The 26,585-nt window shown below is 38.4% G+C and overlaps 1 protein-coding gene across 6 annotated transcripts in view; it reads left to right on the top strand.

Annotated features, from left to right (window-relative positions):
• WDPCP (WD repeat containing planar cell polarity effector) overlaps positions 1-26,585 on the top strand; it is a 298,437-nt gene that overhangs the window by 196,799 nt on the left and 75,053 nt on the right. Inside the window, exon 13 of one of the 6 annotated variants that reach the window (XM_070798865.1) lies at positions 15-6,684. The exons of the other annotated variants lie outside the window; for them this stretch is intronic. Coding sequence (XP_070654966.1) covers positions 15-36 — 22 coding nt within the window. The 3' untranslated portion in view covers positions 37-6,684. Of the gene's footprint in view, positions 1-14; positions 6,685-26,585 lie in introns of those variants that run through there. 6 annotated transcript variants of the gene reach the window in all.

Below are 26,585 nucleotides of genomic sequence, written 5' to 3'. Positions count from 1 at the left end.
GTTTTCCTATTCAGGACTATACTGGAGTATCATTGAGGTCTTTTACATCATCAGTACACTTGAATAAAATTGTCCCTTTAATATGAAAGCAAAAATTACCAGCTTTGTAAAGTTATTTTAAAAATATTAATTGTACTCTTAAGAACAGAGAAATGTTTAATTGCAGCTAAAATAAATGTGCTATAAAGTTATAAGACAGTCTGCTGGTTTGCTTTACTTTCAGAATTACTATAGAGAGATTTGTCCATTGTTTTCCTATATAATGTAGCAAGTTGCTAGCTTCACTGTGTCTCATTCTCTCCCCTTTAAATTCCTTTAATTCCTTTAGTCTTAAGGATTATATGAAAAATTAGGTAGTGTCAAGAAATTACTCTGAGACAGATGCTGTAGAAGTTGAAGGAGAAGAATATAGAGCATATTCTCTATATATAAAATGAAAAAAATGGGTGGAAGATGAATGGATGGATGGAGATAAATAACTAGCCAGTTACTTTAGAGATACACCTAAATATATCAATGCTAGTAGTAAAAACAGGGAAGTGTTTAGAATAAAATTTAGGATATTGTGGAGTGGGTTAAGAGAAATATGAGAGAATAAGCCCATGGGAGCCTCCAAGGTATTAGTAATATTCCTTTTCTTAAAGTGAATGCAGTATATATTAAGGTCCATTAAAAAGTATTTATCTTTTAGCTGAAAGTATACATTTTGTATACTGTATTATATGATATATTTTATAATAGAAAGTAATAGAATTTTCAGTTGCTACATCCAGTCGAACTGGGTTTCAATTTTACTTCTAGTGTACTCTAACTGTTACAGTTCTTTTTAACTCAGGAAATTTCTGAGTTTATCAATTGACAAATGAGTAAACTATTTATAAAGTGGCACTTTGATCTCTACTGAACAGTGAAACCTTTGGAAAACAGTCTTTTTAGAAGCTAGAAATGTTAATATATTGTGTATGTTATGACCTACAATTGAATGTTGCCTTTTTATCTGAATGACTTCGGTATATTCCAAGAGATCCTTCACCCTAAATGAAGCAGTGTTATATCTCTAAACATATACATCTTCATGACAAAGATACTGAAACTGCCATCACATTTATTTGGACTTAGGGCTTTATTCTTTGCTCTATTATTCTACTTTCCTTGTTTCTAGGGAAAATTAATTAATTCACCTCTTGCCTGAAGAGCATAAAAAGATTAACATTAATGAAGCTGACATTCTGGTGGCAGATTCTTGGTGGCCTCACTGTCTCCGGCCTGTCTGATTTTATGTAGTGATTTGGTTGTGCATAAGTATCACATTTTATAATGCTGCTGGCTTTAGAATACTCATATCCTACTAATATTCACACGTTCTACTAATGTGCAATTTTCTCATTGATTTTTCTCAGACATAGTATTCTAATTATTATTTGGATGTATTTTGATGAGGTGACTATTACTATCATTATTATTAGACTGTAGCTTATCTGTGTGATTACATCTGAAATTGAACATTGTCTCTTAGGAATATACTAGGTTTTTCATGTTTCCTTTTTTGTATGCTTTCCATTGTTTCAGTTATAAGGAATGTTTGGTAGTTCTTTTGACAGTAGGCTATACATGGCATTAGAAAAAAGAAACATTAGAAGAAATTGAATGAGATAGCTTAGGTTAGAACCATCCTTTTGTTTACTCTGCCAACAAGAAGCTCTCCTGCGTAAGTGAAGAGGAAAAGGCCAAGTACGATTTTGTATTTGTGAAGCACTAGAATCGCATCACTTTTTCACTTTTTTCTGGACTTTGCTTGCCAGTATTTTAATACTCTTAAAAAAAGTTATTAGATAATGGAATAAGTACTAACAGTGAAGATCATCATAAAGTAAAGATGAAGAAAAGGAGCACCATGCAGAGTAGGGATATATCTAAGATCACTCGCTGGTTAAGCTGAGGACTCAGATTGCTTAAGTCCAGATTAAAAAAAGAATAAAATACTACATTGATTTTAATATCAAAAAGTATATAATGAGGTCATAGTATGAGTTTGTGCTGATATACACATATACTGTGTGGGCTTTTAAAACAAATGTTTTGGTTTACAGTTTTGTTTTTATCTTGATAGTAGTAGAAGTCCAGAGACAGCTTTTTGTTTCTTGACCTTTTTTGTCTTGAGCAAATATGAAACGTATTTTGACAGCCTTCCTTCAAATCCAAATGAATCTAAATTTTGAAACTTACTTCTCATGTCCTTTACTGACAACTTTTTTTATGTGTTCAAAGTGGTCAGTGTTCATTAAAGAAATGCTCCTTATCAGTGTAAATAATTGCTCCTAACATTAAAGACAGAAATCAGTAGAAGTACAATCTTGATATGGTAGCTAAATAAGGTGATTGTTACAATAAAATTTTAAAAGAGATTGTACAGCTCAATTCACAAAACCATTAAGCTGGAAGAACTGACCTATAGAATGTGACTTAAAAAAATTCAGTGTGTTATCCTTTACTCTCACACTCCAAATACTCTGACACCAAATATGTGGGGTTTTTCCTCCACACCTACCAATTCTCTGACACCAGCTCTACAGTGCAGTTCAATTCTGATACTAACCCGAGTTAACTCAGATCCCACATTATTAAGAGCTCAGTCTTGTAAGATTATCCCTACTTCATATGCCATGTAGATTCCCAAGTTACCTGCAATTTCTGTCTGACTTGTCTACAAATCGTACGTTCCTACCATCCCCTCCACATGTTTAATAGTATATTAGAGTAGCTCATAGAACCCAGGAAAATAGAGCTTGCTTACTATTGGCAGTATTTTAAAGGATACAAATAAAAGCCAGAGAGAGAGATGCATAGGGCAAATAATGTGGGAAAGGACTCGAAGCCTCCATGCCCTCCAAGTGTACCACCTTCCCTGCTCCTCCACACTTTCAGTCCAGAAGCTCTCTGAATCTCCTCCTTTTGAGTATTTATGGAGGCTGCATTACATAGGCATGATTGGTGAAATAATTGGCTACTGGTGATTAATTCAACCTCTAGCTCCCCTTTCTTCCCTTTTCCCCAGAAGTTCAGGAGTGAGGCTAAAGTTCTGCTAATCATGTGGTTGATTTCCCTCACTTCAGCCCCTATCTGTAGAGGCTTTTAGAAAGTCAACTCATCAATCTAAACTCAGGTATGGTTGAAAGGGGATTGTTATGAGTAACAAAAGACTTTCTTTTCATCTTTTTTGGCTCTGTATCACTTAGGAAGTTTCAGGAAGCTCCTTTGTCACAAACAGGACAAAGATCTAATATATATTTCATATTACTATAAATCACAATATCATAGAAGGAAGATGTAAGTTTGCCTAAATTAAGTTCGAAAGGTGATTGTTCATTTCTCTGCTTCCATAAAATTGAATACTCTTCCAGAACTGCTGAATAAGGAAGTATTAGCAAGTAAGAGCTTTTCACTATAAACAAATAGGAACTATAAGAAAATTCCTAGATAATGATGAAATAAAAGGGAAAGCATTTCAAATGAATGTGCCACATATGAAGCTTATTTTACTATATATTATGTCAACTTTCCTGGATGTTTGAAAATTTGTATAATACTGGAAGATGATGTGTATTATCTTGGAGTCAATATTTATACTTAGAATTTGGGGGAAAGTAATCTCTTAGAAATGACTCTTGGCTTATGAAAAGTATGTATGTTAGGCAAAAAGAAACTGTTAACCAGTTTGATTTTTAAATGGCTTTATAAAATTTACTTTTTACTAATAAAGCACACTCAGTAAATAAAACAATTTTTCTATGAAGTCAATTCAAAGAGCATAAATACTAAAACAGTTACCTAAGAATATTTAGAGAATAAGAATGATCTACAGAGAAAAACTTACTAGTCAGACCACCTATTTAATAGATAATATATTTAAAATATTTGTTTGAAGCATGGTTGAGCTGGCAGGAAACTTAGGGAAACAACTCATAGGTTGAAATGACAAGGATGTTTGATTCCATAAGAGTAGGCAAAGTCACAGTTTGTTTTGAGGGCATTTGCTGGCACCTGGCAGTGAGGTGCTTGGTTTATAAAGGCGGTGTACTCAGAGGATTGGAGACAAAGCCTAGGGCTCAAGCAGAATGGGAAATTGGATCAGGGATTCCCACATCAATTTAGGACCCTTGAAGGGCAGCATCTTCCTTGAGAGATCTAAAAATAAGGAAGGCATGAGATGCAGGAAGGAATGGTTAAACCTGTGGGAGCCTAAACAAAAAGTGATCATGTAAAACATAAACACTGATGTCTAATTCAAGTGATTAAAATTAAGATAAAATCCTGGATATGATAACATATAAATCAGAAGAGAAGTGAAAAAGTTAAAGCATTCTAAGGTTCCTGACTTTTAAAGTGAAGGTAGAGATACTTATTAATACCAGATTTTATAAGTAAAAGATACATGGTAAAATTTCTGGGGTGCTCACTGAAAGAACAGAATAGACTGTATAATTTTCATAGAAATAGAAAGAAAATATTGGATAAGGGAAAAAATAATTGAATCCCAAAGAAGGCAAGAATTGGAGGAGGGTTCATCATGAAGCGAGGAAAACCATAAAAAAAGATGAAAACCAGAAACACAATAATAGTAGAAATGAATTTTAAAAATCAATAATCACTGTCAGTGTAAGTAGATTAAAATTTTCATTTGCAGAGATTGTTGAAACAGTTTTTTCTAAGTTTTTACAAGAGACACTTAAAACATAGGAAGTTTAAAAGCTAGAGAATGGGTAAAAAATTATACTAGGTCAAAAGAGAGCTAGTAATGTTATATAAATAGTCTCTAAAGCAAAATCAGTAGTATAGATTACTAGAGATTGATATCAATAGAAAAATCAATTGATATAACAGTTCTAAATGTGTACAATTACACATAAAATAAAAATTGACAAATCAACTTTTCACAGTTAAAATTTTAATTCCTTTGGTGTGGTAATTGATAGATTAAGTGAACAAAGTATCATTAAGGAAATAGAGAATACTGATGTAATGGACATGTATACAGTACTGTTGCTTCCTGACCTGCATATAGGTTTCTTAAGAGGCAGGTCAGGTGGTCTGGTGTTCCCATGTCTTTCAGAATTTTCCACAGTTTATTGTGATCCACACAGTCAAAGGCTTTGGCATAGTCAATAAAGCAGAAATAGATGTTTTTCTGGAACTCTCTTGCTTTTTCCACGATCCAGCGGATGTTGGCAATTTGATCTCTGGTTCCTCTGTCTTTTTTAAAACCAGCTTGAACATCTGGAAGTTCACGGTTCACATATTGCTGAAGCCTGGCTTGGAGAATTTTGAGCATTACTTTACTAGCGTGTGAGATGACTGTAATTGTGCAGTAGTTTGAGCATTCTTTGGCATTGCCTTTCTTTGGGATTGGAATGAAAACTGACCTTTTCCAGTCCCGATGCCACTGCTGAGTTTTCCACATTTGTTGGCATGTTGAGTGCAGCACTTTCACAGCATCATCATTCAGGATTTGAAATAGATCAACTGGAATTCCACACCTCCACTAGCTTTGTTCATAGTGATGCTTTCTAAGGCCCACTTGACTTCACATTCCAGGATGTCCAGCTCTAGGTGAGTGATCACGCCATCGTGATTATCTTGGTCATGAAGATCTTTTTTGTACAGTTCTTCTGTGTATTCTTGCCAACTCTTCTTAATATCTTCTACTTCTGTTAGGTCCATACTATTACTGTCCTTTATCGAGCCCATCTTTGCATGAAATGTTCCCTTGGTATGTGCAGGTCAGGAATCAACAGTTAGAAGTGGACATGGAACAACAGACTGGTTCCAAATAGGAAAAGGAGGACATCAAGACTGTATATTGTCACCTTGCTTATTTAGCGTATATGCAGAGTACATCATGAGAAAGGCTGGGCTGGAAGAAGCACAGGCAGGAATCAAGATTGCTGGGAGAAATATCAATAACCTCAGATACACAGATGACACCACCCTTATGGCAGAAAGTGAAGAGGAACTAAAAAGCCTCTTGATGAAAGTGAAAGAGGAGAGTGAAAAAGTTGGCTTAAAACTCAACATTCAGAAAGCTAAGATCATGGCATCGGGTCATCACTTCATGGCAAACAGATGGGGAAACAGTGGAAACAGTGTCAGGCTTTATTTTTTTGGGCTCCAAAATCACCACAGATGGTGATTGCAGCCATGAAATTAAAAGATGCTTACTCCTTGGAAGGAAAGTTATGACCAACCTAGATAGCATATTAAAAAAGCAGAGACATTACTTTGCCAACAAAGGTCTGTCTAGTCAAGGCTATGGGTTTTCTAGTGGTCATGTATCAATATGAGAATTGGACTGTGAAGAAAGGTGATCGCCAAAGAATTGATGCTTTTGAAGTGTGGTGTTGGAGAAGACTCGTGAGAGTCCCTTGGACTGCAAGGAGATCAGTCCTGGGTGTTCATTGGAAGGAGTGATGCTGAAGCTGAAACTCCAGTACTTGGCCACCTCATGCAGAGAGTTGACTCATTGGAAAAGAACCTGATGCTGGGAGGGGTTGGGGGCTGGAGGAGAAGGGAATGACAGAGGATGAGATGGTTGGATGGCATCACAGACTCGACGCACATGAGTTTAGGTGAACTCCGGGAGTTGGTGATGGACAGGGAGGCCTGGCGTGCTGCGATTCATGGGGTCGCAAGGAGTCAGACACGACTGACTGACTGAACTGAACTGAACTGATATATCATCACTCAGTCATGTCTGACTCTTTGCGACCCCATGGACTGCAGCACACCAGGCTTCCCTGTCCATCACCAACTCCTGGAGTTTGCTAAAACTCATGTCCATCAAGTCGGTGATGCCATCCAACCATCTTATCCTCTGTCATCCCCTTCTCCTCCCGCCTTCAATCTTTCCCAGCATCAGGGTCTTTTCAAATGAATCAGTTCTTCAAATCAGGTGGCCAAAGTACTGGAGTTTCAGCTTCAGCATCAGTCTTTCTAATGAGTATTCAGGACTGGTTTCCTTTAGGATGGACTGGTTGGGTCTCCTTGCAGTCTAAGGGACTCTCAAGAGTCTTCTCCAGCACCACAGTTCAAAAGCATCAATTCTTCAGTGCTCAGCTTTCTTTATAGTCCAAGTCTCACATCCTTACATGACTACTGGAAAAACCATTGCTTTGACTAGATGGACCTTTGTTGGCAAAGTAAGGTCTCTGCTTTTTAAAATGCTGTCTACATTGGTTATAACTTTTCTTCCAAGGAGCAAGCGTCTTTTAATTTCATGGCTGCAGTCACCATCTGCAGTGATTTTGGAGCCCCCCAAAATAAAGTCTCTCACTGTTTCCACTGTTTCCCTATCTATTTGCCATGAAGTGATGGGACCTGAAGCTGTGATCTTCATTTTCTGAATGTTGAGTTTTAGCCAGCTTTTTCACTCTCCTTTTTCACTTTCATCAATAGGCTTTTTAGTTCTTCTTCACTTTCTGCCATAAGGGTGGTATCATCTGCATATCTGGGGTTATTGGTATTTCTCCCAGCAATCTTGATTCCAGCTTGTGCTTCATCCAGCCCAGTGTTTCTCATGATGTACTCTGTATATAAGTTAAATAAGCAGGATGACAATATACAGCCTTGACGTTCTACTTTCCCAATTTGGAACCAGTCTGTTGTTCCATGTCCAGTTCTAACTGTTGCTTCCTGACCTGCATACAGATGTCTCAAGAGGCAGGTCAGGTGATCTGGTATTCCCATCTCTTTCAGAATTTTCCACAGTTTGTTGCTTCAGATTAATAGGACATTTTCAGTGTTAGTGCTGATACTTTTAAACGGTATTATAACAAATATCATGGACTGAGTGGCTCATAAACAACAGGAGTTTATTTTCTATCGTCTGGAGGTCTCGGGTCGAGGCACTAGCATGGCCATGTTCTGGTGAGGACCCTCATCCTGGTTCACAGCCAGCACCCACCTCTGTGTCCTCACAGGTTTGAAGAGGTGAAAGCTCTCTCTAGGCCTCTGTTATGAGGACATGAATTCCACTCAAGAGGGCTCTACATCATCCAAAGGGCCCACCTAATGGTCCTGATACTTTCATGTTGGGAATTAGGTTTTTAACAGAAATTTGCTTAGGACACAAAACATAAGAAACATTTTTAAAAATTCAGAACTTAGGAGAGGTTTTGTGCTTTCTGCTGTAGGAGACACTGCTTCCAGTCTCCTCTCCTCTTTGCTAGTAAATCAGATTAAACCAGAACATTGCATGGTGTTCAAACTTTTGGCACCTGTATTTTTGAGTACAACTTTATATGATTCCCAGATTTATTCATCTCATGACAAATTAAACATGTTCTCAGTTTCTATGTAGTCTGCTGTCAAGTTTTGATATTTTTAAAAATTATTCACTAACATTGAAAAAATGGCATATTAATCCAAAGCACATTTATTGCCATGTTAACTTATCACATAATTTCAATATAAAATATCACAAAATTTCAACATAAAATAGGTTGGAAGAGATTATATTGTTTTCATCTTTAAGATAAGAAATAGGAAGTACAGGAAAGTGTTAAATACTTAACATTGCTCCAACATGTCTCTAACCTAAATAGATAAGATATTCAGCATATTTTATTATTTCAAAACAGTATTTTATTGTATAACCAAATTTTGGGCTAGAAAACAGGGAAGGAAAGAAATGTCTAAAGCATACAAAACAGCTATTTGAATTTTTGAAGGTAAAAGGAGTGTAACAGAAACTTTAAATTGCTTTATTCTGCCTCGGTCAGTTCAGTTCAGTTGCTCAGTTGTGTCTGCCTCTTTGCAACCCCATGAATCGCAGCACGCCAGGCTTCCCTGTCCACCACCAACTCCCAGAGTTCACCCAGACTCACGGCCATCGAGTCAGTGATGCCATCTAGCCATCTCATCCTCTGTCGTCCCCTTCTCCTCCTGCCCCCAATCCCTCCCAGCATCAAAGTCTTTTCCGGTGAGTCAACTCTTTGCATGAGGTGGCCAAAGTACTGGAGTTTCAGCTTTAGCATCATTCCTTCCAAAGAAATCCCAGGGCTGATCTCCTTCAGAATGGACTGGTTGGATCTCCCTGCAGTCCAAGGAACTCTCAAGAGTCTTCTCCAACACCACAGTTCAAAAGCATCTGCCTCAATAGTGCCTGGGAATTGCCAGACTTCCAAAGCCTTACATCAGTTCAGTTGTTCAGTCATGTCCAACTCCTTGAAACCCCATGGACTGCAGCACGCCAGGCCTCCCTGTCCATCACCAACTCCTCGAGTTTACCCAAATTCATGTCCATAGATTTGGTGGTGCCATCCACCATCTCATCCTCTGTCGTCCCTTTCTTTCCTGCCCTCAATCTTTCCCAGCATCAGTCTTTTCAAATGAGTCATCTCTTCACATCAGGTGGCCAAAGTATTAGAGTTTCAGCTTCAGCATCAGTCCTTCCAGTGAACACCCAGGACTGATCTCCTTTCGGATGGACTGGTTGGACCTCCTTGCAGTACAAGGGACTCTCAAGAGTCTTCTCCAACACCACAGTTCAAAAGCATCGATCCTTAAAAAAAGCAGGAGTCTAATTTAGGGCCCACATGGAGCAGAGCTGTACCTATTTCAACATACTTTATAGGAGGCTTAGACCCCTAAAGAAGATGCAGAGTAGCACTCATCTGCTCACTGTGTAAACCTTAAACCAACACCTACCAGAAACTGGCGAGGGGTGGTTCAGTTACAGCTGTTAGAGATGGAGAATGTGAAAAAGGGAAGTATACAGTGTTAACAAGAGTGAATTCCTTACCCCATGAATTCCCAATTTTGGCCTTTTGGAAAAGAATGGCTGGGATCTAGTCTGTTTTCTGAATGTGATCTGGGAGAGCCTACAACTTTAATGAAGTGACCCTGGAATTGTTTTTGTTTTTTTTAATTGGCATATAGTTTATTTACAATGTTGTATTATTTTCTGGTGTAAAACAAAATGATTCAGGATAGATAACATATGTATGTACATGGGGCCTCCATAGTGGCTCAGTGGTAAAGAATCTGCCTGCCAATGCGGAGATGCAGGTTTGATCCCTGAATTGGAAAGATCCCTGGAGAAGGAAGTGGCAACCTACTCCAGTATTCTTGCCTGGGAAATCCCTTGGACAGCGGAGCCTGGTGGGCTACAGTCCATGGGGTAGCAAAGAGTCGGACACAACTTAGTGACTAAACAACAATATATATACATATATGTATATTCTTTATCATGTTCTTTTCCATTATAGTTCATTACAATATATTGAATATAATTCCCTGTGCTATACAATAGGACCTTGCTATTTATTTGTTTCATATATAGAAGTTTGTTAATTAATTAATTAATTCCTCTCCCACCTCCTTTCCCCTCTGGTAACCATAAGTTTGTTTTCTATGTGAGTCGGTTTCCGTTGTGTAAATTTCATTTGAATCTATTTTAGATTCCACATTTAAGTGATAGCACATGTTATTTGTATTTCTTTGTCTGACTTCACCTAGTATGATAATCTCAAGGTTCATCCATGTTGCTGCAAATGGCATTAACTCACTCTTCACTAACTGAATAATATTCCATTGTGTATATATACCACATCTACTTTAACCATTACTATGTCAATGGACATTTAGGTTTCATGTCTTGGCTATTATAAAAAGTCCCACCATGAACACTGGGGTGCATGTATTTTTTAGTCAGAGTTTTGTCTGAGCATATGCCCAGGAGTGGGATTATAGGATCACAGGATCATATGGTAGCTCTGTTTTAGTTTTTTGAGGAATCCGCCCACTGTTCTAATAGTGGCTGCACCAGTTTAGATTACCACCAACAGTGTTGGAGGGTTCCTTGTTCAAACCCTCTCCATCATTTATTATTTGTAGACTTTAAAATTTAATTTTTATTGTATATTGGTTTACAATGTTGTGTTAGTTTCAGGTGTAGCACAAAGAGATTGATTTATATATCCATTCTTTTTCACATTCTTTACCCATGCAGAATATTGAGCAAAATTCCCTGCGCTATAGAGTAGATCCCAGTTAATTATTTTATATGTAGTAGTATCAGTTCAGTCTCACAGTCATGTCTGTACCCCATGGCCTGAAGTACACCATGCCTCTCTGTCCACCACCAACTTCCAGAGTTTGCTCTAACTCATGTCTATTGAGTCAGTGACGTCATCAACCATCTCATCCTCTGTTGTCCCCTTCTCCTCCCGCCTTCAGTCTTTCCCAGCATCAGGGTCTTTTCCAAGGAGTCAGCTCTTCACATCAGGTGGCCAAAGTATTGGAGTTTCAGCTTCAGCATTAGTCCTTCTAATGAATTTTCAGGACTCATTGCCTTTAGGATGGACTGGTTGGATCTCCTTGCAGTCAAAAGGACTCTCAAGAGTTTTCTCCAACACCACAGTTCAAAAGCATCAATTCTTCCATGCTCAGCTTTCTTTATAGTCCAACTCTCACATCCATACATGACTACTGGAAAAACCACTGCTTTGACTAGACAGACCTTTGTCAGCAAAGTAACATCTCTGCTTTTTAATATGCTGTCTAGGTTGGTCATAGCTTTTCTTCCAAGGAGCAAGCATCTTTTAATTTCATGGCTGCAGTCACCATCTGCAGTGATTTTGGAGCTCAAAAAAAAGTCTGTCACTGTTTCCATTGTTTCCCCATCTATTTGCTGTGAGGCGATGGGCCAGGTGCCATGATCTTTGTTTTCTGAATGATGAGTTTTATGCAAACTTTTTCACTCTTCTCTTTCACTTTCATTAAGAGGGTCTTTTGTTCTTCTTCACTTTCTCCCATAAGGGTAGTGTCATCTGTTTATCTGAGTTCATTGATATTTCTCCCAGTAATCTTGATTCCAGCTTGTGCTTCATTCAGCCTGGCATTTCGCACGATGTACTCTGCATATAAGTTAAATGAGCAGGGTGACATTATACAGCCTTGACGTACTCCTTTCTCAATTTGCAACCAGTCTATTGTCCCATGTCTGGTTCTTGACCTGCATACAGATTTCTCAGGAGGCAGGTAAGATGGTCTGGTATTCCCATCTCTAAGAATTTTCGTTTGTTGTGATCAACACAGTCAAAGGCTTTGGCATAATCAGTAAAGCAGAAGTAGATGTTTTTCTGGTATTCTCTTGGTTTTTCGATGATCCAACAGACGTTGGCAATTTTTTCTCTGGTTCCTCTGCCTTTTCTAAACCCAGATTGAACATCTGGAAGTTCACAGTTCATGTACTGTTGAAGCCTGGGTTGGAGAATTTTGAGTATTACTTTGCTAGTGTGTGAGATGAGTAGTAGTATATATACATGTTAATCCTAAAGTGCTACTTTAGCCCTTCCCCCACACACATTTCTCCTTTGGAGAAGTTTATTTTCTAATTCTGTGAGTCTGTTTCTGTTTACTAGGTAAGTTCATTTGTATAATTTTTTTTAAACTCCACATATAAGTGATATCATATAATATTTGGGAAAAGCTACGTGCTCTGGTATTCTATCCTGGAGAATTCCATGGACTGTATAGTCCATATGGTAGCAAAGAGTCTGACATGACTGGGTGACTTTCACTTTCACTTCTTGGCTATTGTAAACCGTGTTGCAGTGAACATTGGCCTTTGGATGCTTGGGCATTAACCTTTTTAAATTATGGTTTTCTCTGGATGTATGCCCAGGAGTGGAACTGCTGGATCACTTGTAATTCTATATTTACTTTTTTAAAGGAACGTCCATACAGTGCTCCATACTTATTATTCATGTTGGTTGTACCAATTTGCATTCCTATCCACAGTGTAGGAGGGTTCCCGTTTCTTGACATCCTCTGCAGCATTTACCATTTCTAGACTTTCTGATGCTGACCATTCTGACTGATGAGAAGTGATACTTCGTTGCAATTTTAAATTTCATTTATGTAATAAGTAGTGGCGTTGAGCATCTTTTCATGTGCTTTTTGCCCATCTGTATGTCTTCTTTGGAGAAATATCTATTAAGATCTTTTGCCCATGTAAAAACTACTTTTAATATATAATTTTATTTATTGTTGGCTGTGCTGCTTCTAAGGGCTACTTTCTGGCTGCAGTGATAGGCTTCTCACTTTTGTGGCTTTTCTTGATGGAGAGCACAAGATCTAGGATGTATGGGCTTCAGTAGTTGTAGCTCCCAGGCTCTAGAGCACAGGCTCAGTAGTTGTGGCACATGGGCTTAGTTACTCCTTGGCATGTGAGATCTTCCCAGATCAGTGATCGAACCCATGTCTCCTGCATTGAGACAGGCAGATTCTTTACCACTGAGCCACCAGAGAAGCCCTTTTTAATCATTTTTTGATTAGGTTGTTTGGTTTTTTGATATTTAGGTGCATGAACTATCTGTATGTTGCAAATATTTTCTCCCATTCTGTGTGTTGTCTTTTTGTTTTGTTTATGGTTCCCTTTGCTGTGCAAATGCTTTTGTTAACATTTTTTTTTTTTTTTTGCTGTTTATGGTTTTTTTCTTTTCCGCCATGAGGTGTGTGGGAACTTGGCTCCCTTACCTGGAATTGAACCTGCATCCCCTGCATTGGCAGGTGAAATCCTAACCACTGGACCAAGAAGGAAGTACCCCCATTTGTTTATTTTTGTTTTTATTTTCATTACTCTAAGAGGTGGATCCAAAAAGATATTGCTGAGGTTTATATCAAAGAGTGTTTTGTCTATGTTTTCCGCTAACAGTTTTATTGTGTATGGTCTTTCCTTTAGGTCTTCAATCCATTTTTACATTATTTTTGTGCATGGTGTTAGAGAATGTTCTAGTTTCATTCTTTATATGTAGCTGTCCAGTTTTCCCAGCACCACTTATTGAAGAGACTGTCTTTTCTCATTGTATAAATCTTGCTTCCTTTGTTGTATATTAATTGACCACAGGTCTGTGAATTTATTTCTGGACTGTCTATCCTATTCCGTTGATCTACATTTCTGTTTTTGTGCCCATACTATACTGTTTTGAGTACTGTAATTTTGTGGTATAGTCTGATGTCGGGGAGCTTGTTTCCTCCAGCTCTCCTTTTTTTCTCAGGATTGCTTTGGCTCTTTGAAGTCTTTTGTGTTTCACACGTATTTAAAATTTTTTTTATTCTAGTCCTGTGAAAAATTCCATTGGTAATTTGATAGGGATTTCATTGAATCTGTAGATTGCCTTAGACAGTATAGTCATTTTGACAATATTGCTTCTTCCAATCCAAGAACACAGTATATCTCATCATCTGTTTGTGTCATCAGCAATTTTTTTAATCCGCATCTTACAGTTTTGGAGTACAGTTCTTTTGTCTCCTTAGGTAGGTTTATTCCTTGGTATTTTATTCTTTTTTGGAGTGCTGGCAAATGGGATTGTCTTAAATTTCTCTTTTGGAGCTTTCATTGTTAATGTATAGAAATGTAACAGGTTTCTGTGTATTAAACTTCCTGAAACTTTACTGAATTCATTGATAAGCTCTAGTATTACTTTTCTGGTAGTGTCTTTAGGATCTTTTACGTGCAGTATGTCATCTGCAGACATTGATACTTTTACTTCTTTTCCAATTTGGATTCCTTTTCTTTCTTCTTCGATTGCATGGTTAAGACTTCCAAAACTATATTTAATAAAAGTGAATCCAAATTGGAAAAGAAGTAAAAGTGGACATCTTGCCTTCCTCCTGGTATTAGAGGAAATATTTTCAGCTTTTCACCATTGAGAATGATGTTAGCTGTGGCTTGTCATATATGTCCTTTATTATGTTGATACCCCTTCATGGATCACAGCCTTGTTGTGGTGAAGAGGTCTGCATAACTCAGTGAAGCTATGAGCCATGTTGTGCAGGGTGACCTAAGACAAATGGGTCATAATGAAGAGTTCTGACAAAATGTGGTACACTAGGGGAGGAAATGGCAACCTACTGCAGTTTTCTTGCCACAAGAACCCCATGAACAGAATGAAGGGGCAAAACAATATAACAGCAAAGATGAGCCCCCAAGATCGGTAGATGTCCAGTATGCTACTGGGGAAGAGCAGAGGGCAATTACCTCTAGGTCCAAAAAGAATGAAGCAGCTGGGCCAAAGTGGAAATAATGGTCAGCTGTGGATGTGTCTGGTGGTGGAAGTAAAGTTCAATGCTATAATGTTAGTTCCAAGAATCAGGATAAATTGGATGTGGTCAAACAGGAGGTGGCAGGAGCGAACAACAACAGAAGCAGAAGATATTAAGAAGAGGTGGCAAGAATACACAGAACTGTACAAAAAAGATCTTCACAACCCAGATAATCACGATGGTTTGATCACTGACCTACAGCCAGACATCCTGGAATGTGAAGTCAAGTGGGCCTTAGAAATCATCACTACGAACAAAGCTAGTGGAGGTGATGGAATTCCAGTTGAGCTATTCCAAATCCTAAAAGATGATGCTGTGAAAGTGCAGCACTCAATATGCCAGCAAATTTGGAAAACTCAGCAGTGGCCACAGGACTGGAAAAGGTCAGTTTGCATTCTAATCCCAAAGAAAGGCAATGTCAAAGAATGCTCAAACTACCGCACAATTGCACTCATCTCACACACTAGTAAAGTAATGCTCAAAATTCTCCAAGCCAGGCTTCAGCAATATGTGAACCATGAACTTCCTGATGTTCAAGCTGGTTTTAGAAAAGGCAGAGGAACCAGAGATCAAATTGCCAACATCCGCTGGATCATGGAAAAAGCAAGAGAGTTCCAGAAAAACATCTATTTCTGCTTTATTGACTATGCCAAAGCCTTTGATGTGTGCATCACAATAAACTGTGGAAAATTCTGAAAGAGATGGAAATACCAGAACACCTGATCTGCCTCTTGAGAAATTTGTATGCAGGTCAGGAAGCAACAGTTAGAACTGGACATGGAACAACAGACTGGTTCCAAATAGGAAAAGGAGTTCGTCAAGGCTGTATGTTGTCACCCTGTTTATTTAACTTCTATGCAGAGTACATCATGAGAAACTCTGGACTGGAAGAAACACAAGCTGGAATCAAGATTGCCGGGAGAAATATCAGTAACCTCAGATATGCAGATGACACCACCCTTATGGCAGAAAGTGAAGAGGAACTAAAACGCCTCTTGATGAAAGTGAAAGTGGAGAGTGAAAAAGTTGGCTTTAAGCTCAACATTCAGAAAATGAAGATCATGGCATCCGGTCCCACCACTTCATGGGAAATAGATGGGGAAACAGTGGAAATAGTATCAGACTTTATTTTTCTGGGCTCCAAAATCACTACAGATGGTGACTGCAGCCATGAAATTAAAAGATGCTTACTCCTTGGAAGGAAAGTTTTGACCAACCTAGATAGCATATTCAAATGCAGAGACATTACTTTGCCAACAAAGGTTTGTCTAGTCAAGGCTATGGTTTTTCCTGTGGTCATGTATGCATGTGAGAGTTGGACTGTGAAGAAGGCTGAGTGCCAAAGAATTGATGCTTTTGAAGTGTGGTGTTGGAGAAGACTCTTGAGAGTCCCTTGGACTGCAGGGAGATCCAACCAGTCCATTCTGAAGGAGATCAGCCCTGGGATTTCTTTGGAAGGAATGATGCCAATGCTGAAACTCCAGTATTTTGGCCACTTCATGCAAAGAGTTGACTCATTGGAAAAGACTCTGATGCTGGGAGGGATTGGGGGCAGGAGGAGAAGGGGACGACAGAGGATGAGATGGCTTGATGGCATCACTGACTCGATGGACATGAGTCTGTGTGAACTCCGGGAGTTGGTGATGGACAGGGAGGCCTGGTGTGCTGCAATTCATGGGGTCACAAAGAGTTGGACAGGACTGAGCGACTGATCTGATCTGATCTGATCTGAACTAAAATGGACAGAAATGGGAGACCTTAATTCAGATGAGTATTAATATCTACTGTGGGCAAGAGCCGCTTAGAAGAAATGGAGTAGCCCTCATAGTAAAAAATAAATAAATAAAAAAGAGTCAAAATACAGTACTTGGATGCAACATTCAAAGCGATAGAGTGATCTTGGTTCATTTGCAAGGCAAACCATTCAATATCACAGTATTTCAAGTCTATGCACCAACCACTGATGCTGAAGAAGCCAAAGTTGATTGTTTCTATGAAGACCTAGAAGACCTTCTAGAACAACAACAAAAGATGTCCTTTTCATCATAGGGGATTGGAATGCAAAAGTCGGAAGTCGAGAGATACCTGGAGAAACAGGACTTAGAGTACAAAATGAAGCAAGGCAAAGGCTAACAGAGTTCTGTCAATAGAACACACCGGTTATAGCAAACATCCTTTTCCAACATCACAAGACGACTCTACACATAGACATCACCAAATGGTCAATACTGAAATCAGAGAGATTATATTCTTTGCAGCCAAGATGGAGAAGCTCTATACAGTCAGCAAAAACAAGACCTGCTGACTCTGGCTCAGATCATTAACTCCTTATTACAAAATTCAGACTTAAGTTGAAGAAAGTATGGGAAATCACTGGAGCATTCAGGAATGATCTAAATCAAATCACTTTATACAGTGGAGGTGATGAAGAGATTCAAGGGATTTTCTGGTGGACAGAGTTTCTGAAGAACTATGGATGGGGGTTCATAACATTGTATAGGAGGTGGTGATCAAAACCATCCCAAAGGAAAAGAAATGCAAGAAGGCAAAGTGGTTGTCTGACTAGGCTTTTTGAATAGTTGAGGAAAGAAGAGAAGAAAAAGCAAGAGAGAAAGGGAAAGATATACCCATCTGAATGCAGAGTTACACAGACTAGCAAGGAGAAATAAGAAGGCTATCTTAAATGAGCAATGCAAGTAAGCAGAGGAACACAACAGAATGGGAAGGACTAGATATCTCCTCAAGAAAACTGTAGATATAAAGGGAACATTTCATGCAATAAGGGGCATGATAAAGGACAGAAATGGCAAGGACCTACCAGCAGCAGAAGTGATTAAGAAGGGATGGCACAAAATACACAGAAGAACTATAGAGAGAAAAAATCTTAATGACCCAAATAACCATAGTGGTGTGGTCACTCACCTAGAGCCAGACATCTTGGAGTGTAAAGTCAAGTGTGCCTTAGGAAGCATTATTGCAAACAAAGCTACTGGAGGTGATGGAATTTCACCTAAGCTATTTCAAATCCTAAAAGATGATGCTGTCAAAATGCTGCATGCAGTATGTCAGCAAATTTGGAAAAGTCAGCAGTGGCCACAAAACAGGAAAAGATCAGGTTTCATTCCAGTCCCAAGGAAGGGAAATGCCAAAGAATGTTCAAACTATTGTATAGTTGCACTTACTTCACATGCTAGTAAGGTTATGCTCAATATCCTTCAAGCTAGGCTTCAGCAGTATATGAACCAAGAACTTCCAGATGTACAACCTAGGTTTAGAAAAGGCAGAGGAACCAGAGTTCAAATTGCCAACATTCGTTGGAGCATGGAGAAAGCAAGGGAATTTCAGAAAAAACATCTACTTCAGCTCCGTTGACTACACTAAAGCCTTTGTGTGGAACACAACAAATTGTGGAAAATTCTTGAAGAGATGGGAATACTAGACCACCTTACCTGTCTCCTGAGGAACCTGTATGCAGTCAAAAAGCAACGGTTAGAACCTTACATGGAACAATGGACTGGTTCAGAATTGGGAAGGGAGTTTCGGAAAGCTGTATTTTACCCTGTTCATTTAATTTATATGCAGACTACATCATGTGAAATGCTGGGCTGGATGAATCACAAGCTGGAATCAAGATTGCTGGGAAAAATAACCACCTCAGATATGCAGATGAAACCTCTCTAATGGCAGAGAGTGAAGGGGAACTAAAGACCCTCTTGACGCTTACTCCTTGGAGGAAAAGCTATGACAAACCTAGACAGCATATTAAAAAGCAGAGACATTCCTTTGCTGACAGAGGTCTGTATAGTCAAAGCAGTGGTTTTTCCAGTAGTCATGTATGGATGTGAGAGTTGGACCATAAAGAAGGCTGACCACCAACGAATTTATGATTTCCAATTGTGGTGCTGGAGAAGACTCTTGAGAATCCTTTGGACAGCAAGGAGATCAAATCAATCAATCCTAAAGGAAATTAACCCTGAATATTCATTGAAAGGACTGATACTGAAGCTGAAGCTCTAATACTTTGCCCACCTGATGCAAAGAGTCAATCATTGGAATAGATTCTGATGCTGCAAAAGATTGAAGGCAAAAGGAGAACAGTGTAGCAGAGGATGAAATGGTTACATAGCATCACCGACTCAATGGATGTGAATTTGAACAAACTCCAGGAGATAGTGAAGTACAGAGAAGCCTGGCATGCTGCCATTCGTGGGGTCAGAAAGAGTTGGACACAACTTAGTGACTGAACAATAACAACAACAAATAAGCTACCAGAGTGGTTTTCTGGCTGTCACACTTAGCCATTAACTATGAAGAGCACTCAGTCTCTGATTATTCTTCCTTAGGACATTAATAAACTTAGTAGTAGTCAACCTGTGTTACTGTCTACTTACTAACCACTGCCCATCCACAGTCTCCACCACCATTCCAGCACACCACAGAACAATTCAAAGAAAGGTTTGGTTCATCTATCAGGAGTCCTCAAGCCAATACTGCCCACTCAAACAGTCTGTTGTCAGTCAGAAATAGAACTGCCTTAGTATCCCTGAGTGCCCTCATTTATTGCCACAGACCAGCTTGTGGAAAGTGTAGCATTAACACAAAAACACAACAACAGATTTCGAAATCGAACAGCTGGGGCTGTCAGTTACATTCCCTTCAGTAGGAGATCTCAGAATGATATTCTCATGAATGCCACATTGGGTCCTATAAATAGAAGTGGGAGAGACACCATGAAAACATCAGAGTAGAGCTCCAAGAATCAGTCCTTCCAATGAAGCAAACACTAAGCAAGCAAAAACTGACAAAATTAACTTTTAAAAAACTCTAGAATCATATTTTTTTAACCTTGCAGTAATCAGGGACATGCTTAATAAGGACAGAGACCGCTAACTCGGTAAGGAAACATTGCTGCATTTTTGTTTACCTGTCTGCCATCCCCCATTCCCCAGTATGACAGTGGCCATGGGGACAGTGGTCACCATTTCTGGTGTCAGCTAGCTGCCAGAGGTCAACAATGGACTTTTATCTCAAAAACTGGTCATGAATTTGGTCTTGTCACTTCCAGAGGGGCCACTGTAGACACTTGGTTTTATTTCACCTCCTTCAGGCTGGAACAACATGTTTGGTGAAGTCATTTGTGTACGTCAAAGGCATTTCAAGACATAATATGCATAGCTGTCTCTTAGGCAAAGGATGAAGAGTGGGGAAAGCAGTGGATAGACAGAAAGACCTGAGAAAGAGAAAGCTAAGAGTAAGATGTGGGGAGGAATTAAGTTCTCTTTGGTAATGTAACCTTTTATTTTATACTGGAGTATAGCCAATCTACAGCGTTGTGACAGTTTCAGGTGCATAGCAGAGGGACGCAGCCATACACATACACATATCCAGTCTGCCGCAGACTCTCTTCATCCATGCTGCCGTACAACACTGAGCAGAGTCCCCTGTGCTATACGGTGGGTCCTTTTTAGTTTTCCATTTTAAATATAAGGGGAATAAAGTCCTTAAAGGACTACCTCATATGCCAGGAAATCAGGGGTTCAACACGTATGCCCAGATCTGGATGCTTGCTCATAAAAAACCTGAGAGAACCCCAGAGTTAAAACTCTGGAGCAGTTTTGGGCTCTGCCCAAGCACGAATGGACTTCTGAGGTTGAACTGTACATAGGTATGCTGGCTAAGTAGTGAAAGTGTGCCTTAGCTCAGTTCCAATCTACAAAGACTGAGAGGATTGCTTCTTTGTTGCTTCAGAATTTTTTAAAAGAATCTGTCACATCATTCTGTCAGAATGTTAAAAATATTTGGCTGATTGCTGAGGTAATGAAACAGATTTCAGTGATCACATATGACAATAAATATATGCTTTGAGAATATCACTAGACAAGTGGATGACTTCCCTCAAAAGCAGCAACAGTAAAACCTGGAATAATTGTATTTCCAAAGTTATCACTGTATTATATTCAAAACATATTATTTCCAACAAAAAATAAAAGGCATATAAAAAAAGCAGGAAAGTGTGGCCCATGCACCAGGGGAAAACAGCATGGGGAAGCACAAACATTGGGCTTACTAGAATAAGAGTTTAAGTTAGCTGTCTTAACGTGTACCCCAATGTTCATCGCAGCACTGTTTATAATAGCCAGGACATGGAAGCAACCTAGATGTCCATCAGCAGATGAATGGATAAGAATGCTGTGGTACATATACACAATGGAGTATTACTCAGCCATTAAAAAGAATACATTTGAATCAGTTCTAATGAGATGGATGAAACTGGAGCCTACTATACAGAGTGAAGTAAGCCAGAAAGAAAAACACCAATACAGTATACTAACGCATATATATGGAATTTAGAAAGATGGAAACAATAACCCTGTGTACGAGACAGCAAAAGAGACACTGATGTATAGAACAGTCTTATGGACTCTGTGGGAGAGGGAGAGGGTGGGAAGATTTGGGAGAATGGCATTGAAGCATGTATAATATCATGTATGAAACGAGTCGCCAGTCCAGGTTCGATGCACAATACTGGATGCTTGGGGCTGGTATGGGACGACCCAGAGGGATGGTATGGGGAGGGAGGAGGGAGGAGGGTTCAGGATGGGGAACACATGTATACTTGTGGCATACCTGTGGTGGATTCATTTTGATATTTGGCAAAACTAACACAATACTGTAAAGTTTAAAAATTAAATTAAAAAAAGTTAGCTGTCTTACATAAGCTTAGAGAACTAACAGAAATGATAGACAGTGATGTCAAGGAAATCAGAAGAATAATGTCTGCCAGATAGAGAATATCAACAGAGATTGAAATAATTAAAAGAAACCAAATAGAAAAGTTGGAGCTTAAAAGGTATAATAGCTAAAATGAAAAATCCTCTAGATAGGCTCAACAGCAGATTTGGGCAGGCAAAAGACAGAATCAGAGAATATGACAATTAAATTATCAAATCAGAGGAGCAGAGAGGAAAAAGAATGAAAAAAGTGAACAGAATCTGAGGGGCAGGTGGGTTGCTATCAAGAGTATCCATTATGGGAGTCTTAGAAGGAAAGAAAATTTTGACTAAAGGCAGAAATCTACATATCCAAAAAACACGATGAAATTCAAGTAGAATCAACTCAAAGAGATTCACATCAAAACACACAAAATCAAAATTTCAAAAAATAAAGACAGAGAACCTTAAAAGCAGAAAGCAAAAAGCAATTGCTATTGTAGAAGAGCTCTTCAATAAGATTAACAGCTGACTTTTCATTAGAAACCATGGAAGACAGAAGGTAGCAGGATAACATTTAAAGATCTAAAGAAAAGAGTCAACCAAGAAGTCTACACCTGGCAAAACAATCCTTTAAAAATGAAGGAAAAGTAAGATATTCCCAGATAAAAACTGAGGAAGTTCACTGCTAGTTGACCTTCCTTATAGAAATACTGAAGAGAGTCTTATCAGGCTGAAATGAAAGGACAGTAATTCAAAGCTGTTGGAAAAAATAATACAAGGAAAGATAACTATGGAGGTAAATAAAAAATCCAGTATTATTATATTTTTGGTTTGTAACTCTTCTTTTTCCCCCATTTGATTTTAAAAACAATGCATACAACAAAAATTGTAAATCCATTAATGGGCACACAATATTTAAAGATATTTTCCAACAATAAAAAAAAGGAGAGGATAGAGCTATATTTAGAAGCAAAGTATTGTATGCTATAAAGTTAAGTTGGTATCATTTATATTGTTATAAAATTAAGATATTAGAATCCTTAGAGTAACCACTAATGAAATAACTAAAATAAATACAAAAGAGGAAAGAGAAGGATCAAAATGGTACACTAGACAAAATCAATCATATGGAAAAGAAGGCAGTATTGCAGGAATTATGGAACAAAAAGATAGATGTAGAATACAATAAAATGACAGAACTAAACTTCCTTATCAGTAATTACTCTAAATGAAAATACATTAATCCCACCAATTACAGAGATTTTTTTAAAGAGTAGGAAAAAACAACAACCCAACTATATGTCGTCTAGAAGTCTCACTTTAGACTCAAAGACACAAATAGGTTGGGAGTGAAAGGATGGAAAAATATATTTCAAGCAAAAGAGTGACATCACTCTTAAATGGCACACACAAATCTCACATGCTCCAGGATTCATGACAGAAACAATAATCTGCTAGGAGCCTGGGTCAGACCTACCTGCTGATCTTGGAATCTCCAGAGAGGTGGGAAGCAACTGCAATTTACCCTAGAGACAATTATCATTTTTTATATTATAGCTTTTTTTTTTTTCAGTTATATTTGGCTCTGCTGGTTCTTCATTGCTACATGAGGGCTTTCTCTAGTTGCGGTGAGTGGGGGCTACTCTATACTTGCAGTATATGGGGTTTCTCATTGTTGGTGGCTTCTCTTGTTTCAGAGCCTGGGCTCTTCCAGAGTACACAGACTTCAGTAATTGTGGTGCACAGGCATAGTTGTTGTGGGGCCAAGGCTTAGTGGCTCTGCAGCATGTGAGATTTTCCTGGGCCAATGATTGAACCAGTGTTCATTCTGGTTCAAACCAGTACCCTGCATTGCAAGGCTTACTCTTAACCACTGGACAACCATAAAGCCCATTTATGACTGTTATGTCTTCCTGTTATGCTTCCTTGTTTTTGTTTTGAAGTCTATTTTACCTAGTAATTTAAATCATTCTAGCATTGTTTTCCATCCATTTACTGTCACACTGTGTCTATACAGTAGATTTCTTATAAACTAGTATATAATTCGGAGAAGGCAACGGCACCCCACTCCAGTACTCTTGCCTGGAAAATCCCATGGATGGAGGAGCCTGGTAGGTGCAGTCCATGGGGTCGCTGAGTCAGACACGACTGAGCGACCTCACTTTAACTTTTCACTTTCATGCACTGGAGAAGGAAATGGCAACCCACTCCAGTGTTCTTGCCTGGAGAATCCCAGGGACTGTGGAGCCTGGTGGGCTGCCGTCTATGGGGTCACACAGAGTCAGACATGGCTGAAGTAACTTAGCAGCAGCAGCAGCACTACAAGACTCTTCTCTAGCACCACAATTGGTAAGCATCAATTCTTCCGTGCTCTACCTTCTTTATGTTCCAACTCTCACATCTATACATGAATAATGGAAAAACCATAGCTTTGACTATACAGAGCTTTGTCAGCAAAGTGATGTCTGTGCTTTGTTTTTTAATTTCTCTGCTTTTAAATACACTGTCTAGATTTGTCGTACCTTTTCTTCCAGGGAGGACATGGCTGCAGTCACTGTCTGTAGTGATTTGGGAACCCAGCAATATAAAATCTGACACTGCTTGCATTTTCCCCCTTTCTATTGCCTTTATTCTGTTTTTATCTAAATTATTAAATGGTATATTTATCTCATCAATCGTTACCCTTTCTTCTTTACCTAATATAAGCACTTAAGGCTACAAATTTCTCTTGAATTGTCTCGTTTGCTCAACTTTTTATTTCTAAGTATTCTTAAATTTATAATTTTTCTTTGATTAATGACTTTAATTCTTAAATGTATATGAAATTTATCACTTATCTTTTTATCAAAAACCGCATTGCTAATAATTCTTTATATATAGTATTCCTTACAATGTACTGAGACATGTTTTTTTACTTACTAATTTTGTAAGGATTCCATGTATTTTGAGAAAGATGTGTGTATTTACTAATTAATGAGTAACGAGTTCTGTGTATTGAATAAATCCAGCTGTGTAACTATGTTGTTAAGGCCTCTCTCTCTTTATTACCTGGCCCTACTGTCTTCTATGTCCATTGTCTCCATTGGGAGTCTGGTGTCAGTCTGTTTGTAGGTTATCGCGTTTGTAGTGATCTGTCTTCTCTCTGGCTTTTGAAGATCTTTTTATTTTTGGAGTTCTGCATCTCTGCTATAGATGTGCATAATTATACATTCTTTTCAATGTATCCAGCTTGGTATATATTGTCCCTCTTGTGTTTATTGATTCATATCATTTATCAGCTCTGGAATATTCTCTGCCTTTAATTACCTGATTAGACATGCTAGATTTTTCCATGTTCTCTGCATTGCTAAACTTACTTTATATTTTTCTCTCTCGTCTCTCTGTATATCATTTGATGTAATTCCTTATCTATGCCTCTTTTACTTCATTAGTTCTCTCTTTGTGCTGAAATATTTAACTTCAGTTTTTCATTTCCAGAAGTTCTATTTATTTCTTCAAATGTCTACCTGATAATTTTTTATTATTAATATATCCTGTTGTATGCTTCTTTTCATTGTTCTATCATTTTTTAAATATCTTATGCTGATTTATTTTATATATTTTTTTAAAAATATAAACTTATTTATTTTAATTGGAGGCTAATTACTTTACAGTATTGTATTGGATTTGCCATACATCAACATGAATCCACCACAGGAGTACACGTGTTCCCCATCCTGCACTCCCTCCCACCTCCCTCCCCATACCATCCCTCTGGGTCATCCCAGTGCACCAGCCCTGAGCATCCTGTATTGTGCATCAAACCTGGACTGGTGATTCATTTCATACATGATATTATACATGCTTCAATGCCATTCTCCCAAATCATCCCACCCTCGCCCTCTCCCACAGAATCCATAAGACTGTGCTATACATGTGTGTCTCTTTTGCTGTCTCGCATACAGGGTTATTGTTACCATCTTTCTAAATTCCATATCTATGCGTTAGTATACTGTATTGTTTTTCTTTCTGGCTTACTTCACTCTGTATAATAGGCTCCAGTTTCATCCACCTCATTAGAACTGATTCAAATGTATTCTTTTTAATGGCTGAGTAATACTCCATTGTGTATATGTACCACAGCATTCTTATCCATTCATCTGCTGATGGACATCTAGATTGCTTCCATGTCCTGGCTATTATAAACAGTGCTGCGATGAACATTGGGGAACATGTGTCTTTTTCATTTCTGGTTTCCTTGGTGTGTATGCCCAGCAGTAGGATTGCTGGGTCGTATGGAAGTTCTATTTCCAGTTTTTTAAGGACTCTGCACACTGTTCTCCATAGTGGCTGAACTAGTTTGCATTCCCACCAACAGTGTAAGAGGGTTCCCTTTTCTCCACACCCTCTCCAGCATTTATTGCTTGTAGACTTTTGGATAGTAGCCATTCTGACTGGCGTGCAATGGTACCTCATTGTGGTTTTGATTTGCATTTCTCTGATAATGAGTGATGTTGAGCATCTTTTCATGTGTTTGTTAGCCATCTGTATGTCTTCTTTGGAGAAATGTCTGTTTAGATCTTTGGCCCATTTTTTGATTGGGTCGTTTATTTTTCTGGAATTGAGCTGCAGGAGTTGCTTGTATATTTTTGAGATTAGTTGTGTGTCAGTTGCTTCATTTGCTATTATTTTCTCCCATTGTGAAGGCTGTATTTTCACCTTGCTTATAGTTTCCTCTGTTGTGCAGAAGCTTTTAATTTTAATTAGGTCCCATTTGTTTATTTTTGC

Source organism: Bos indicus, chromosome 11 (assembly GCF_029378745.1).
Source record: "Bos indicus isolate NIAB-ARS_2022 breed Sahiwal x Tharparkar chromosome 11, NIAB-ARS_B.indTharparkar_mat_pri_1.0, whole genome shotgun sequence".
NCBI lineage: Eukaryota > Metazoa > Chordata > Mammalia > Artiodactyla > Bovidae > Bos > Bos indicus.
The sequence above is the reverse complement of the archived record's forward strand: the minus strand, read 5'-3'. Positions and strand labels throughout refer to the sequence as shown.